The sequence below is a fragment of the Miscanthus floridulus genome, chromosome 9 (genome assembly GCF_019320115.1).
Source record: "Miscanthus floridulus cultivar M001 chromosome 9, ASM1932011v1, whole genome shotgun sequence".
In the NCBI taxonomy this organism is placed as follows: domain Eukaryota; kingdom Viridiplantae; phylum Streptophyta; class Magnoliopsida; order Poales; family Poaceae; genus Miscanthus; species Miscanthus floridulus.
In genome coordinates this window covers 104,403,423-104,421,794 of record NC_089588.1, presented here as the reverse complement: position 1 = coordinate 104,421,794, position 18,372 = coordinate 104,403,423, and the positions used below count along the sequence as shown (strand labels likewise).

Genomic DNA, 18,372 nt, shown 5'->3' with positions numbered 1-18,372 from the left:
TCGCTTATTTGCCATCACTGATAGATGTGCTGCCTGTCTATTACACGTGCTCATAAAAATAACTAAACTCGCCATGCAAATAATTGTTAATTCGACATGGTATGCCAGTCACGCTATGGATCGGAAGCTGAGACAGATCTAACTTACTAATTTAACGTGTACGTGTAATCTATCCTACTAATTAACTAACCTGTAGATTTAATCTCAGCTACTAATTAACGTGTTTAACCTCATCTATTCTACTAACTAATAACGTGACTAACTTAACCACGTGACACAAGTAGATATCACACGCTTTTACGTGACCAAATAAATAAAGTGACCCCCTTTTTAATCCTATTAGACGTTATACGAGTTTAATTTAATTTCGTATGACAAGCTAATGGAATAATAATAACCTGACTTAAAACCTGATCTATGCTAAAACTTTTTTCATTTAACCGTTTAGGGGGCAAAATATTTAATACACAAGATTGGTATAAGTTATTACAAAACGATACTCCCTCTATTCTAGGTTATAAAAACACATATGCATATCAAGATTCAAATAAAGACGCTCCCCATGCCTGGCCAGGAACCCGATGCCCCGCCCTGAAGGCCTGGGAACACCGGCTCCGTGACTTCAATCGTAGCTGCAGGGCACCGATTTGACCGAAGGCCCCATCCTCGTCGTCTATGGAGCCCCAGCAAGGTTTTAAATCTCCCGCTATAGCCTCCGCTATCTCCGGCTATAGCTGTTTGAGAAGAATTTAGCTAAGTTTTTTTACGTACAAGTTAGCCCTTAGCTGCCGCTATAACCGGCTATAGCCTGTTTTCGGACACAAAAAGCTAAATAACATAGCATGCTATTTAAAACCTTGAGCCCCAGTCGAGCTGCTCCACTGCAGCCTCCTCTCCCACCAGCTCGTCCTACGAGACAGCGACCGCGGCCGCGGACCCGACCTCAGCATGCCCAGATCCATCCAACCCAAACGGGCAACCCTGGGCGGGCAAGGTGGCGCCCAGCTGGGTCACTGCTGGAGAGGTATCAGGCAGGGTCGGGGGGTTTGGTTTTGGGCTTGGGCTGGTGGCCGGCGGCGCCGAAGCGGGCGCCGGCCGGCGGTGAGGGGTGGGGGGGCTCTCGCTCACAAGGTCGTAGACTCATCGTCCAAAGCAGTTAAGAGTCACTGTGATGTTTATAGTTGTAATAAAAATAGTATTTCATGGTCGTGGCCCTCTACGTCTGTCTGCAGCTTTTTCTGAATAAACTATGGAGAAGAAAGATGCTTAATTCTTGGTGCAATCACCAGGTATCTGGCGATCTCTCTATAAAAAAGCCCCCCCTGGGTAAACAAGCCCAGCTATCATCATTCAATTCGGTATCATCAGTAAACTGAACTACGCTGCAGCCAAGGGAAGCTCTGCGCCCACTACGCTGTCGCTGCAGTGATGGCTCACGCTCATGGCCACCACGAGGAGCTGCTGCAGGCGAAGTCTCCACCACAGGTGGCCCTAGTGCCCTCTGTCCTTCTCGTCTGTCCTCTTCTCGTCCTCCTCGTGTGCCGCCGCTTTGGAACGACGGCCACAGCAAGTGCCAGAGAGCAGCTGCTGAGCAGGCTGCCTTCGCCTCCAAGCAGGCTCCCCATCATTGGCCACCTGCACCTTGTCGGCACCCTACCGCACGTCTCCCTCCGTGACCTCTCCGCCAAGCATGGCCGCGATGGGCTCATGCTCCTCCACCTCGGTGCCGTCCCCACGCTCATCGTCTCCTCGCCGAGCGCCGCCCAGGCCGTGCTGCGCACGCAAGACCACATCTTCGCGTCCAGGGCCTACTCCCCCGTCACCGACATCCTCTTCTACGGCTCCACGGATGTCGTCTTCTCGCCCTACGGCGAGCATTGGCGCCAGGTCAAGAAGATCGTCACCACACACCTCCTCACCAACAAGAAGGTCCGGTCCTACCGCCATGCACGCGAGCATGAGGTAATAACCAATTAACCATTATATATATATATATATATATATATATATATATATATATATATATATATATATATTGTTCAATAGATGAAGTTGATTGCCTGAAAAATATTCACAACAGGTGAGGTTGGTGGTGGCTAAGATCCGCGAGGCGGCCACCGCAGGCACCGCTATTGACCTAAGCGAACTGCTCATCTCCTTTGCCAACGATATCGTTTGCCACGCAGTGTGTGGCAAGTTCTTCAGGGAGGAAGGCCGGAATAAACGTTTCCGGGAGCTCGTTGAGGCGAACTCGTCGCTCATAGGGGGTTTCAACCTAGAGGACTACTTCCCGATGCTGGTGAAGCTGGACATCATCAAGAGGATTGTATGTGCGAAGGCACAAAAGGTGAACAAGATGTGGGACAACTTGCTCAATACACTCATCGATGACCATGCAAGCAAGCCAGCACCAGAACGTGACGGGGAGGAGAGTGACTTCATCGATGCATGTCTTGCTCTCCCTTCAAGAAGAGTACAACCTCACTATAGAGATCATATTAAGGCACAACTAGTGGTATATGATGACGTCACCTCACCCACAACTACCGCCTACATGTATATAAAAATATATACTTATTCTTCACTACTACAGAATGGACCTGTTGTCCCGGGCGGTAACAGCCTTTAGTCCCGGTTACCGCGCCGGGACAACGATCCCGGGACTAAAGGTGGAACCTTCAGTCCCGGGTCATCGAGCCGGGATTAAAGAGGGACCTTTAGTCCCGGTTGGTAACACCGACCGGGACTAAAGGCCCTCCAGCCGAGCGAACCTGGCGCACCCTTTAGTCCCGGTTGGGGTTACCAACCAGGACTAATGGTTCACCCTTTAGTCCCGGTTGGTAACCCCAACCGGGACTAAAGGTTCCTTTTCTTTTTCTTTTTTTTTGTTTAATTTGTTTTCAGTTCAGTTACACGTATTTGTTTAATATATAATATGTTTTTATGTACGTATTCTACGTTGCTAATATAAATACACGCATGCATATAATTACATCTAATTCTCATCTTGAGCATTATTATATTCGAATAAAGTATGAAACTATATATTATATATATATATATATATATATATATATATATATATATATATATATATATATATATATATATATGTATATATACAACACTTTCATAATCTTGTTCTCGAAAATAACGATATCAATAAACATTTAATTTACATCATTTATTCCTTAAGATCAAAGTAGAACTCGCCGTTGGAATTTAGCACTTTTTCTAGAAGATATCCTGCTATTGACTCTTGAACTGCTTTCAGATGGTCTTTTTGCATGACCCTTCGTTTCAACCATTCAGTCTTGCATTTGAAATAAAAGGAAAAGTATTAATACACATATATGTATATATATTCATTTAAAAATAAATAAAAATTGATATATACGTACTCTGAGGACATCTTCAGGAGTTCTTCTTATGTGCGCAGTGATAAATTCACAAACGTAGTATCCACACAAGTTATTACCTGGTTCCTGCCGCAAACACCACTGTACGAGAAGAAGATTATTCTCATCATCTCACACGTAAATTGAAGTACGATATAGTAATTAAACACAGTGGGGAAGTGTATATAGTACAACTTACTGGTATTTCAACTACATTAAGTGGTGCCTTGCAATCCTTGCGATGTTGCCGAATAAACTCTTTCCAAACCCTGTGCGACCAATAATGTACGATCGTTAATAAATTATGGCAAAGTCTATTCAATAATAGTTGTGCGCGAGAGATCGAAATTACCCCTGGATAATGTCTATCATATCTTGGTATAGTGCCCGTTCTTTTCTCAACGAGTCAAAGATTAGTAACCGACTTGAGTTTAACTCAATGACAATGAGTATCCAGTGAAAACTGCATTGGTTTATACACACACGTACATGCATATAAGTTGTATTGATATTATATAAAATGTGTAGACTACATTATTATTAACACTTACTCAAAGTTGTACGGGAAAAGTATTGTTGTCTTGTCGTGCTGCTTCACGAAGAACTTCATGATATTCGTCTGTGCTTCAGATACCCAGTGGTCCTTGACAATAATATCGGTTTTGAATACGATATAAGGATCAATGAAGCCAACACTGGTGTCTTGTATTCTTTGGAGCTCTGACATCTGGAATCTATATATAAATATAAGTTACATGTGAGGATAATTATATACACGTACGCATGGAAGTGAGTTTATTAAATAAAAGTAAGAATCACTTACAAACAAAAGGAGCTCATGATTGATTTGTCCAGAGCGTCCAAGTGGAATAGTTGATGCAATTCTTCGAAACTAATATGTAAGATGTCATCGCCACTGGAAGTAATGATGGTCTCTAAATCTGACAAAGATCCACTGCTCACCCCTGCCACACGCCTGCATGTACCACTTGTTGAGCAAGTACATTTGCGTACCCTAATTCATTCAGAGCCGCAGGGTTGTACAGACTTTTGCCATATTTATAAGTCTTCCAGGTATCAACTTCCAGGTTCTGGATTGGAGCTTTGCCCGTCAATTGATCCAAGGTTAAACCAGTATCTTTAAAAAAAGCATTAAGGGCTTGAACCGACACTTCTCCAGAGTTGTCTGGTCGATAGACTTCTATGTTGGAACCATATTCATTAGCAACAACAAGATTTTGCATTGGTTGCTTCTGTTGTCCGAGCTGTGGGACATCCTTCCCTGATGCTCTTTTCCTTTTCTTATCTGCATCATGTGACTTCACGAGGGAGCGGTCATAGTCTGATAGTGGCGAAGGCTTACGAAGTTCAATCATCTTTTTCTTGTGAGCATCGACCTTCTGCCTCAGCACATCTCGTGGTATGTAAAAGTACGGCTTCTCCTTAAGCTTTGCTTGACTCTTGTTTTTGATATCTATAAAAAAATCTTTTACTTTTTTGTCTTCTTCAGCTGCTATTTGCTCATCAGTCTTTTCAGGAAGTATTTCTTGAGAAATAACTCTTTTTCTTGGGGTCTTCTTTGCCGCCGGGACCTTAGACGTCTTTGTAGTGCGTCGCTGTGGAGGGGGTGGGGGCGGTGTTGGAGATCGGCGTGGAGGCGATGAGGCCGGTGTTGGTGGAGACCGGCGTGGAGACGTTGGAGATCGTTGTGGAGGCGGTGGGGCCGGTGTAGGAGTTGGAGATCGTTGTGGAGGCGATGGGGCCGGTGTAGGAGTTGGCGATCGCCGTGGGGATGAAGTCGTCTCGCCCCCCGCGACGCTGTGATGAGATGGGGAATGAATGATTAGGCTAGGCTGGGGAGAGACCCTGCTATAAAAACAATTTGTGTGTCAATTATTTTTGAAGCCAATAGAAAATTAATGGAAAATAATATTTCATTCACTTTCATTCGTACCTAGGGTGAGGTAGGGGAAGCGGTGGCGCCCCAGGAATGATGATGAAGCGTTTGCGCCATTGAATAAATGTCTTCTCTGTTTCTCCTAGTGTCTTCTCCCCATCACCGCCTTCGATGTCAAGAGGAACATTGCTGTAACCTTTGAGCACTCTATCGACCGAGACGCTAGCATATCCAGGTTGAATAACTGACCCATGGATTCTTGGTGTCTTCGTTCGGTCTATTGGAGATACAACCCCGACAGCCATCATGATTGATGCATTACCATCTGGAATGTGCAGCTCACATTTTGTTAGAGGCTCGGTAATGTCATCAACAGGGAAGCGCAACCCAGCGTCGTCTTGAATAACTGGCAGCTCCGTAGAAGCACAACTGCTTTTCATCTGACCAACGGGGCTAATGGTGACTCCCGGCGTTGATTGCGATTGCATTTGACTCATTGCTAGCTGCACTTGCCTCTTGATCTCCTCCTGCATTCTTGCCTCAAGAGATTTTTCTCGTTCACGTGATTCAAGCAATGCTTGTCGTGACTCATCAACAAATTGCTCCAATGCACGAATTCGTTCTGCCTCCTCATCCTTCTTTCTCTAGCAGGCTTCTGTAGGTATCCTTGTCTGCTGGGAATGCGTGTAGCCACGGAACCGCCCCATAGCCTCTTGTTCGACCACCGTGTTCGGGATTCTCTAGGGCATATGTCAATTCATCCTTCTCTCTGTTGGGCTTGAAAACACCACTATCAGCTTCTTCCCTAGCACGAGCTAGTCTCTGTGTTGCTCTCTCAATTTTTTGGCCGAAAATTAGCTTGCCAGTGTCTGGGTCTAGGCTTCCCCCATGAGCGTAGAACCAATTCTTCAGCGCGTTGAGGCCAGTTCTTTTCTATTGTTTCAGGTATGATTCCCTTGGCAGTAATCTCTGCTTCTAGGTTCTTCCATTTGGGAATAGCACTCCTATAACCACCTGATCCCATGCGATGATGGTATTGCTTCTGTCGGGCATTCTGCCGATTCCTCATCACACGTTCCTCACTGTCTTGAGATGTCTTGTATTCTACGAAGGCATCCCAATGGGACTCCAACTTGACAAACGCCTTAGCATTGAAATTCGGCGTAGCATTCTTCAAGATAAACTTTTTATACAATGTCTTCTTCCAACTCTGGAACAATGTTGTCATCTTCTTCATTGTCCAATCCCTCACTAGCTCCTTCAAAGCATCATCTGCTTGTAATGTGAAATGCTGAGTGATATCTCTCCAAGCTAGGTTCTTATCACGATCAGATACAAAACTAACATTAGGAGCGGATATCTTCTGCTTCCATTCACGAGCACTAACTGGGATCCTATCCCTTACAATGAACCCACATTGATTGACATATGTCTGAGCATGTGGTCCCAATGGTTTGCCGGTGTCGGTGTCGAATTCTGATATTATGAAACGGCCCTCTAATGGCTTTTTTGGCCCTCGGACTTTCCTACTTTTGTCGGTGGTTGATGTAGATCCAGAGACCGGCTACATGAGTAGAAACACAACGATTAACAACAAATATACGTACGCATGCATCTATAAGAGATGATAGATAATCGAATATACCTCGCCAGTATTTTCTTGCGCGACAATTTGTTGATCTTCAACCACCGGCATATTCAGGATATCCTCATAATCAGCAAAGTACTGACTCATGTCATCTACATCCACATTGGTGCCGGCGTTGATAATATCCGCCATTATGTCATCACTCAAGTTATCATCCGGAGCAGCCATTTGTATCTTCGAGATAACACATAGATAGAATTATTATGGTACATAACATAAGTACATGTGATAACACATATAGAATTACTAAATCCAATTAAATATAATAACACATAATATTTCATAAGGATAAACAATAATAAGGTATAGGCTTTGGAATCGAATCAAAAACACTTTCGATCCAAAAACATGGAAATAAGTACATGTATATATATACACATAGAATGATACAATATATTTTTCTCTCTCTCTCAACACATAGAAATAAGTGCATATGTCTATATCTCTAGATATGCATGTGATAACACATAGAATGTCTCTCTAGATACAATTTTCTCTCTCTCTCAACACATGAAAATAAGTACATGTATATATACATATAGAAATAATTAATTAAGTACCATATGTATACATATAGAATCTCTCTCTAGATATATATATATATATAGAGAGATAGAATATATAATTACTAAATCCAATTAAATAAATCTAACATGAAATTAGATAAACTAGTAATAGATAATACATTTTAATCTAACATATATCAAAAACTATAATAAAAAACTATCTAAAAAAAACTATCTAAATAAGTACTAATTAAAATTTAATACATTTTAATCTAACATATATCAAATACTATAATAAAAAACTATCTAAAAAAACTATCTAAATAAAGTACTAATTAAATTTTAATACATTTAAATCTAACATATATCAAAAACTACTAATTAAATCTAACATTTTAATCTAATATTGGCCGGCCAAGAGCAAGCTAGCTAGCCCTAGCAGGCTGGGGATCGAGGCGGATGGCGCGGGCCGGCAGGGCGTGCTGGTCGGCCACGCGCGGGGCCGAGCTGAGCACCTCGATCGCGCGAGGACGACGTACGGCGGAGACGGCGGGGCTCGACGACGAGGCCGCCGGGCGCGCGGGAAGCGGTCAACGGAGGGGGCTCGGGTGCGGGCAGAGACGGGATGCGGCCGGGCGGATGGCGCGGCCGGGTGGGGGTAGAAGACGACGGCGGCGCGGCAGAGACGAGCTCGATGTACGGCCGGGCGGGGCTGGGGCGACGGAGGCGAGATCGAAGATGGCGGTGGCGGCGGCGATGATCGACGTGTAGATCGAAAGGTAGAAGATGAAACCATTCGATATATATAGGCCGGGACCCTTTAGTCCCGGCTAGTAACACCAACCAGGACTAAACACCCTTTAGTCCCGGCTGGTATTACCAGCCGGGACTAAAGGCCCAACCCTTTAGTCCCGGCTCGCCTTACAAGCCGGGACTAAAGGGTTTTTAGTCCCGGTTGGTGTTACTAGCCGGGACTAAAACTATTTTGGGCGGGCACCGAAATTGCCGCTCACCCTTTAGTCCCGGTTCTTGGTCTGGGCCGGGACTGAAGGCCTGAAAATTTTGGCAACCCGCCAGCGTAATTGGAAAGACCTGGGATTTTGATTTTGTTTAATACTAGGTTAATCAATTAATTCCATAGCAACTTCAATACTTTGCAATATTTATTTTAAAAAATTCTATTGATTAACTAATTATTTATTGTAAATAGGAAAATTTTGTAACCTATAGTTTTTAATTTCTTTTATGAATATAGAATATAAATGTTACTAATACTAAGTATTTTGTTAATGCAAAAATATATTTGTAACTTAAAATTAATAAAACTAATATTATTCGATAGGAAATTTATTATCACATTATTGTAACGTCAATGTTTCAATTTTTTCTCGGTTTTTGACCAAAATTGACAGGAAATTTTTGTTAAACCTATAAAAATAAAGAAAATATAGTATTTTTTGTTGTACAACTTTTTCAAATGAAAAAATGGCCTATATAAGGATTGTTGTTTTTTCAATTCGACCAAAATTAACAAACTTGGTATTCAAAACTTTTCAATTCGAAGTCATTTAGAGTCCATAATACTAGGGTCAAAGTGTTGTTTTTTCATTTGACCAAATTTGACTTGGTCAAACTTGCTCAAATGAGACACTAAATGACCTCAGATGAAAAAACTCTGAATACCAAGTTTGATCATCTTAGCAAGATCTACAATTGTTATATAGCTCATTTTCCCATTTGAGAAATTTTTATCAAACACTAGTCACAATTTTCCTTATCTCTTATAGACTTTCTAAAACTATGTCACACACTTGTGAAAATTGAACTACATTTTGTTCAAGCTTTCTCAAATGAAAAAATGGTCTATATAAGGATTGTAGATATTGATGATATGAACAAACTTGGTATTCAAAACTTTTCAATTTTAGACAATCTAGGGTTCCGAAAACTAGTTTGTAGGCGTCGAAATTTAAAAATCACAAATTTGAACCGTCCAAACTTTCTCAAATGGAAAGTTGACCAAAACAACAATTGTAGATCCTTTTGAGTTTAACAAACTTGGTATTCAAAACTTTTCAATTCGAAGTCATTTAGAGTCCATAATACTAGGGTCAAAGTGTTGTTTTTTCATTTGACCAAATTTGACTTGGTCAAACTTGCTCAAATGAGACACTAAATGACCTCAGATGAAAAAACTCTGAATACCAAGTTTGATCATCTCAGCAAGATCTACAATTGTTACATAGCTCATTTTCCTATTTGAGAAATTTTTATCAAACACTAGTCACAATTTTCCTTATCTCTTATAGACTTTCTAAAACTATGTCACACACTTGTGAAAATTGAACTACATTTTGTTCAAGCTTTCTCAAATGAAAAAATGGTCTATATAAGGATTGTAGATATTGATGATATGAACAAACTTGGTATTCAAAACTTTTCAATTTTAGACAATCTAGGGTTCCGAAAACATATTACATAATATCCGTCTCTAAAACATAATATATTAAACATGCATCGTTGTATCATGCGGGCACAACAGTGAATTTCTTCTTGACGTATGACCCTTGGTTATGATCTTGTCGTAACCATGGAGTGTCTTCATCATTTAACATGATGCTTGGATCTTTCTTCACTATGAAGGGTGGAATTCAGACATTTCTTTCGTAATCTTCTGACATGTCTGACTTGTCTTCAATTCCTACTATATTTATTTTCCCAGAAAGAATTATGTGGCGCTTTGGCTCATTGATCATTGAGTTGATGTCTTCGTTTTTTCCTCTCTTTGATTTTGTAGACATGTCTTTCACATAGAACACCTGACTCACATCGGCAGCAAGGACGAATGGTTCCTCTTTGTATCCAATATTGTTGAGGTCCACTGTTGTCATTCCATACTCTTTGTCGACTGTTACCCCTCCTCCGGTCAGCTTCACCCATTGGCACCGGAACAAAGGGACTTTAAAATTAGGTGCGTAGTCTAGTTCCCATATCTCTTCTATGCGGCCATAATATGTTTGTATATTCCCATTTGGATCTGTGCCATCTATGCGAACACCACTATTTTGATTGGTGCTCCTTTTATCTTGGGCAACTATGTAAAATGTATTCCCATTTATCTCGTACCCTTGGTACGTGAGGATATGCCACGATGGCTGCCTAGCCAACAAATACAGTTGCTCATCAATATTGTCATCGCCTTGACATTCTTTTCGTAACCAACCACTGAAACTTTTCATGTGCTGACTGCCTAATCCAAGCTTCAGTCTTCCCTGGAAACTTGGATCGTAAGAACTCCTTATGTATCTCGATGTACGGATGCACCAATGATGAGTTCTGAAGAACTGTGTAGTGTGCTTTATTGAAATAATCGTCTTCCATGCCAATATATGTTTTCTTCCCTAAAGTTCCTTTACCACTGAGTCTCCCCTCATGTCGTGATTCGGGAACGCCAATTGGAGCAATGTCAGGAATAAAGTCAACACAGAACTCAATGACCTCCTCTGTTCCATAGCCCTGGGCGATGCTTCCTTCAGGCTTAGAACGGACTTTCACATATTTCTTCAAGACTCCCATAAACCTCTCGAAGGGGAACATGTTATGTAAGAACACAGGTCCAAGAATACTAATCTCCTTCACCAAATGAACTAGGATGTGTGTCATGATATTAAAGAAGGATGGAGGGAACACCAACTCAAAGCTGACAAGACATTGAACCACATCGTTCTGTAGAGTAGCTAGTTCCACTGGATTGATTGCCTTCTGAGAAATTGCATTGAGAAATGCACATAGCTTCACGGTGGCTAGACGTACATGTGGAGGTAGAATTCCTCTTAAAGCAACTGGAAGCAATTGCGTCATAAGCACGTGGCAGTCGTGGGACTTTAAGTTTAGGAATTTTTTATCTGGCACATTTATTATACCCTTTATATTGGAGGAGAATCCCGATGGGACCTTGATGCTGCTTAGACATTCGAACATGCTGTCCCTCTCTTCTTTGCTAAGCGTGTAGCTAGCAGGACTTAAGTAATGACGTCCATCACCTGTCTTCTCTGGATGAAGGTTGTCTCGTTCTTTCATGCACTGCAAGTCCTGGCGTGCTTCAAGTGAATCCTTTGGCTTCCCGTACACACCCATGAATCCTAACAGGTTCACACAAAGATTCTTTGTCAGGTGCATCACGTCGATTGCGTTGCGGACCTCTAGGACTTGCCAATAGGGTAGCTCCCAAAAGATGGACTTCTTCTTTCACATGGGTGCATGTCCATTAGCATCTTTGGGAACAGATTCACTGCCTTGTCCCTTTCCAAATACTACTTTCACATCCTTGACCATTGCGAGTACATCTTCCCCGGTTCGGTTATGAGGCTTCTTCCGGTGGTCTGGCTTACCTTTAAAATGCTTCCCTTTCTTTCTTACTTGGTGGTTCAAAGGAAGGAATCGACGATGGCCAAGGTACACGACCTTTCGACATCTTTTCAAATATATACTGTCAAGGTCATCAAAACAATGTGTGCATGCATTATATCCTTTGTTTGTCTGACCTGAAAGATTACTTAAAGCAGGCCAATCATTGATGGTTACGAACAACATTGCTCGTAGGTCAAAGTGTTCTTGTTTGTACTCATCCCAGACACGTACACCTGGTTTGTTCCATAAAACTAGAAGTTCTTCAACTAATGGCTTCAGATATACATCAATATCAGTTGCCAGGTTGCCTCGGACCTTGGATGAGGATCGGCATCATAATGAACTTCCGCTTCATGCATAACCATGGAGGAAGGTTGTAGATACATAGAGTAACTGGCCAAGTGCTATGACTAGTGCTCTGCTGTCCAAAAGGATTCATACCATCTGTACTTAAGGCGAACCTTAAGTTTCTAACCTCATTTGCAAACTCTGAAAATTCTCTATCTATCGCTCTCCACTGGGACCCATCAGCTGGGTGTCTCAGCATATTGTCTACCTTACGGTCTTCTTTATACCACCGCAACAACTTTGCGTGGTCTTTATTTCTGAACAAACGTTTTAAGCGTGGTATTATAGGAGCATACCACATAACCTTGGCAGGGATTTTCTTTCTAGGACGTTGTTCACCCTCGACGTCACCAGGATCATCGCGCCTGATCTTATACCGCGATGCTTTACATACCGGGCATTCATCCAAATTCTCGTATTCATTGCCATGGTAGAGGATACAGTCATTAGGACATGCATGTATCTTCTGGATTTTTAATCCCAAAGGGCAGACAACCTTTTTTGCTTCGTACGTAGTGGTGGGCAATTCATTTGGCTTTGGAAGCATCTTCTTTATGAGGTTTAATAAATTCCCAAATGCCTTATCGGATACACCATTCTTTGCCTTCCACTGTAGCAATTCCAGTGTTGTACCCAGCTTTTTTTGCCCCTCTTCGGCCGTCGGGTATGGCAACTTCCTATGATCCTCAAGCATGCGCTCCAACTTAACTTTCTCTTTTTCACTTTCCCATTCTTGTTGTGCATCACGAATGGCATCGCCAAGAGCATCACCGAGATCATCTTCTACCGCTACCTCTTCTTCATCTCCCCCCATTGTAGTATCATCAAAGGCACCATACTGAGCAATAATGTCATCAATGTCTAAATCTTCTCCTTCACCTTCTTCCATCATGACCCCGCTTTCTCCATGCTTAGTCCAACATATATAGTTTGACATGAAACCTGACTTAAGCAAATGTGAATGAAGACTCATTGAGCTTGAATATTCCTTTAAATTCTTACATAGGGCACATGGACAGCATATGAAACCATCCCGCTTATTTGCCTCAGCCACACCTAAGAAATAGTGTAAGCCCTCTATAAAGTCTTGGTAGCGGCGATCGGCATTGTACATCCAATGGCGTGACATAATCTGTATTACACGACAAATTATGAAAACCTTGAACATAATTAAGTATTTTATTACACAACATAAATGACACACACACGGTTGATTAATTAACTAAGCCTGGCTACAACGTAAGCAATCCCAACTATCACTAAACAAACTAAAACTACAATGCACTTCAGTAACATAATTATTTTGTGATCGTACGCAACTAAAACAGACAAATCATTCTTCTGTTGAATATCAATAAGCTTCTCCTGCTGGCTCACTGCCTCATCAGCAGCATCCGCTACCTCAAGCGCACCCAAATTCTGCACGTATGTAGCATAATCTTCCTCCCAGTACCAACCATCGCATCCATTGCCCTCCCACTGAAATTAAAGCCAAAAAATATTTAGTCAAAAATATTCAAGAAAAGCAGGTCAATTAGCCATAATTATAAAATGCGTAAGAAACTCACATCGCGATCCGGGCACTTGTAGAAAACACGACCCTTGTTGGGTCCCTGTCTCTTGACTCGGTACTCCATCACAATCTTCTGCTTACACTTGCCGCAGATAATGAGAGGGAGTTCTGGCCTCAGTCGTTTCGCAACCGAACGAGAGGCCGAGGATCCAGTAACAGTTGTCATCTACTTTCTATACTTACTTTTGCAAACTAGTGTAAATTTCATATTTTCAAATATCCATCAAATTATAGCTCAAAAACATGTTTCAATAAATAACCATCCGTACTAGTTGACCTTGCTTACGTGATCATCTCGGCGAGCATTTCTCCACCGGACGGCACCGTACTTGGCCAAGGAAGAGCTCCGATTCTACGAGAAAGGGAACACGGTCTTCCATGACCGTTGCCGCTCTCCCTCGTAGAATCAAAGCTCCTCCTTGACGTCCGTTACCGCTCGGCAGAGAACATGCTCGCCGACATGAACACGGTCCGCAAGTTCAACTAGTACGGATTTTCTACAATTTTCTAACAATTTTCTAAGTTTTTCATTTCATGGAAAAATTAATTCTAAGATCATGTAAGCCACCGGGGACGAGAATGGCGCGTGCTCCAGCGAGGACGAGCGAGGCGTGATTTTGATGAACTAATTTAACTTTTGTTTATCCAAACATATATGCAAATCATCATGTGATTTTGAGCTAAAAATGACATATAAAATCATAATAAAGTCCAACATATAAAGTTACACATGCATCTACATCGCAAAATGAGATAAGCTACTGATAAAACATAAGAGGATTAAGTTTGTTACCTCCAAAATCGAAGAGCAACACCAATGGAGGGGGAGAGTGCAAGAACAACAGCAAGCTGAAGAACAGAGGCAGTGAGTTTGAATAATGGAATGGCTCGGGCTCGGGAAGGAAGAATTGAGCAGAATTATAGGCCGGGATAATTAGTCCCGGTTAGGGGTCCAAACCGGGACTAAATATTAATCTTTATTCCCGGGGCATAACCCAAACCGGGACTAAAAGCTTTAGTCCCGGCTGGTATTACCAACCGGGACTAAAGGTAAACCTTTAGTCCCGGTTGGTAATACCAGCCGGGACTAAAGATCTCCCGGGGGCAAAAAATGCCGAGGCTAATGCTAAATTAGGACATCGTTCTAAAGTCTGTTCTCTAGTAGTGCTTATATCTATGTTTCCATATGCATGTAGGTCATGTTTGAAGCTGGCACAGATACAGCATTCATAGTGCTGGAATGTGCGATGGCTCAGCTCATGCAAAACCCCTGCCTCCTGAACAAGCTACAAGACGAGGTGAGAAGCACTATAGCCAAGGGAAAAGAGATAGTTACGGAAGACGACCTTAATAGTTTAGCCTACCTAAAGGCAGTCATCAAAGAGACACTCCGACTCCATATGCCGGCACCGCTCCTTGTGCCCCACCTATATCCATGGCCGATTGCAACATAGAAGGGTACACGATACCTTCGGGAACACGTGCCATTGTTAATAGCTGGGCTCTTGCAAGGGATCCTAGCTATTGGGAGAAAGCGGACAAGTTCATGCCTGAGCGGTTCATCGAAGGCGGTAGCGCCACAGCTATGGACAATAAGGGAAACAATTTCCAATACTTACCATTTGGGGCAGGGCGAAGGATGTGTCCAGGAACCCACTTTGCAACTTCCACTATTGAAGTGATGCTTGCAAACCTTATCTACCACTTCAATTGGGAGCTACCTGTGGAATTAGCAAAGAAAGGTATCGATATGACTGAATCATTTGGGGTGACAGTGTGTCGTAAGGAGAAACTCCTCCTTGTCCCTATAGTTCCACAAAATTAATGCATTAGTCTAGAGTCCTTTATGTATGCAATAGATTGCGCACTACCTATCATAATTGTATCATAATACTTTTGGGTTTTGTACTTGTTAAATCACTAATACTAAATAAAAAAAGCATGCATTGCATCCTTACACCATGCAACAAACATATTTGTGACCGGAAATTTATTAACAAAGGACTAGAACAATAAGAGGGATGAATATGAGAGCAAAAAATTCTTCACACAATACAAGAAATGCTTATGTCCAAACATAAATAGAAAGACAAAATAAATAAAAGATAGAATAAAACATAAGGGAAAACATAAGTAAGACAAAGGAAAAAGGCACGTAAGACATCACATGAATACTGCTCGAACACCTAAAATATACGCGTAGAGTACCTCACATATACTATGTGAATAATCAAACATACATAAATAGAAAACATCAATAAAAAATAATACAAAGCATAAGGAAAACCAAGAAAAAAATAAAAAAAAGCCATATAGTAGAGAAAATTAAAAAAGAACATCACAGCGGAACTATTTGGACAACCTAAAATATACCGTACAACATCTCATGAGTAATATGTAAATACTTAAAGATAATCATGAAACATCCTATTTATACTACGTGGACATCCTAAAATACATGAAAGAACATCACATGTATGCCACTTGAACATCACATATATCTCATGGAAGCTAAGAAATTAAGCTTCTTAATTATAGCAAAGTGAAGAAGAAAAAATAACAATGGAGGGAAAATAGAAAAAAACTTCACAAGAATACTATTTGATGAACCTAAAATATACTTTATAACTATCATAAGTACTGTATGAATACTCAAAAATAATTATAGAACATCCTATTTATACTACGTTGGCACCCAAGATATATCAAAGAACTTCACATGTATATTATGTAAACATCACATGTATCAAAGACAATTATTTTGATATGTGATATAACTAGACAAATGCAAAGGACACTTTCACAAATGCATAAATAATTTCTATAGTTATGAAAAGTCAGAAATTTTGGCATGTCATATAACTCACACAAGTATCAAAGAAGAAACAGGAAAAAATAAAAAATCAATCAAAATAAAATGTACAAAAAGATATAATATAAAAGGAAACTGAAATACTAAATAAATAACATAATAAAAAATGCATCAACATAGACCTATGCAACACATCCACCTCCCACGTACGCACATACATGCAGTTGTCCGACCTAGTAAAAAATTAGCGGCACAACGAAAAATCATAAATGCATGCCACGCGTATGGATGAGATGGTGCTATAGTCCAAGCTCTTGGATACGATGAGTGGCGTGGATATAATACAACAGCAACAACAACAACAAAGCCTTTAAGTCCCAAATAAATTGGGGTAGGCAAGAGTTAAAACCTAGCAGAAGCAATCAAGGTTCAGGCACGTGAATAGCTGTTTTCCAATCACTCCTATCTAAGGCTAAGTCTTTGGGTATATTCCATCCTTTCAAGTCTCCTTTTATTGCCTCTACCCTAAGTCAACTTCGGTCTTCCTCTGCCTCTCTTCACGTTACTATCCTGGCTTAGGATTCCATTACGCACCGGTGCCTCTGGAGGTCTCAGTTGGACATGTCTAAACTATCTCAACCGGTGTTGGACAAGCTTTTCTTCAATTGGTGCTACCCCTAATCTATCACGTATATCATCGTTTCGAACTCGATCCCTTCTTGTATGACCGCAAATCCAACTGCAACATACATATTTTCGCGACACTTATCTATTGAATATGTCGTCTTTTCGTAGGTCAACATTCTGCACCATACAACATAGCAGGTCTAATCGCCGTCCTATAAAACTTGCCTTTTAACTTCTGTGGCTACCCTTTTGTCACATAGGACACTAGATGCTTGGTGCCACTTCATCCACCCCGCTTTAATTCTATGGCTAACATCTTCATCAATATCCCCGTCTCTCTATAGCATTGATCCTAAATATCGAAAGGTATTCTTCCTAGGCACTACTTGACCTTCCAAGCTAATATCTTCCTCCTCCCGAGTAGTAGTGCCAAAGTCACATCTCATATACTCAGTTTTAGTTCTACTGAGTTTAAAATCTTTGGACTCCAAAGTCTCCCGCCATAACTACAGTTTCTGATTCACTCATGTCCGACTTTCATCAACTAGCACTACATCATCCGCGAAAAGCATACACCAAGGGATGTCCCCTTAGTATGTCCCTTGTGACCTCATCCATCACTAAGGCAAACAGATAAGGGCTCAAAGCTAACCCTTGATGTAGTCCTATCCTAATTGGGAAGTCATCCGTGTTTCCATCACTTGTTCGAACACTAGTCACAATATTATTGTACATGTCCTTAATGAGCCCGATGTACTTCATTGGGACTATATGTTTGTCCAAAGCCCACCACATAACATTCCTTGGTATTTTATCATAAGCCTTCTCCAAGTCAATAAAAACCATGTGTAGGTCCTTCTTCTCTCTATACCGCTCCATAACTTGTCTTATTAAGAAAATGGCTTCCAATGTTGACCTTCTGGGCATAAAACCAAATTGGTTCATAGAGACCCGCGTTATTGCTCTCAAACGATGCTCGATAACTCTCTCCCATAGCTTTATAGTATAGCTCATCAACTTAATTCTCTGGTAATTAGTACAACTTTGAATATCCCCTTTATTCTTGTAGATCGGTACCAATATACTTCTTCTCCACTCGTCAGTCATCTTGTTCAATCGAAAAATATGGTTGAACAGCTTGGTTAGCCATACT

General features: G+C 41.3%; 1 protein-coding gene and 1 pseudogene across 1 annotated transcript; one reads left to right on the top strand and one right to left on the bottom strand.

The window, feature by feature from the left end:
• The first annotated feature begins 1,383 nt into the window (after window positions 1-1,383).
• Window positions 1,384-2,765, top strand: LOC136482517 (indole-2-monooxygenase-like). The gene is made up of 2 exons (XM_066479725.1): window positions 1,384-1,962; window positions 2,081-2,765. The coding sequence occupies exons 1-2, from the start codon at window positions 1,429-1,431 to the stop codon at window positions 2,627-2,629; spliced, it is 1,083 nt and encodes a 360-aa protein (XP_066335822.1). The 5' UTR covers window positions 1,384-1,428; the 3' UTR covers window positions 2,630-2,765.
• Window positions 2,766-9,974: 7,209 nt separating this feature from the next.
• On the bottom strand, window positions 9,975-13,946 carry LOC136482516 (uncharacterized; annotated as a pseudogene).
• Between the last annotated feature and the right edge of the window lie 4,426 nt (window positions 13,947-18,372).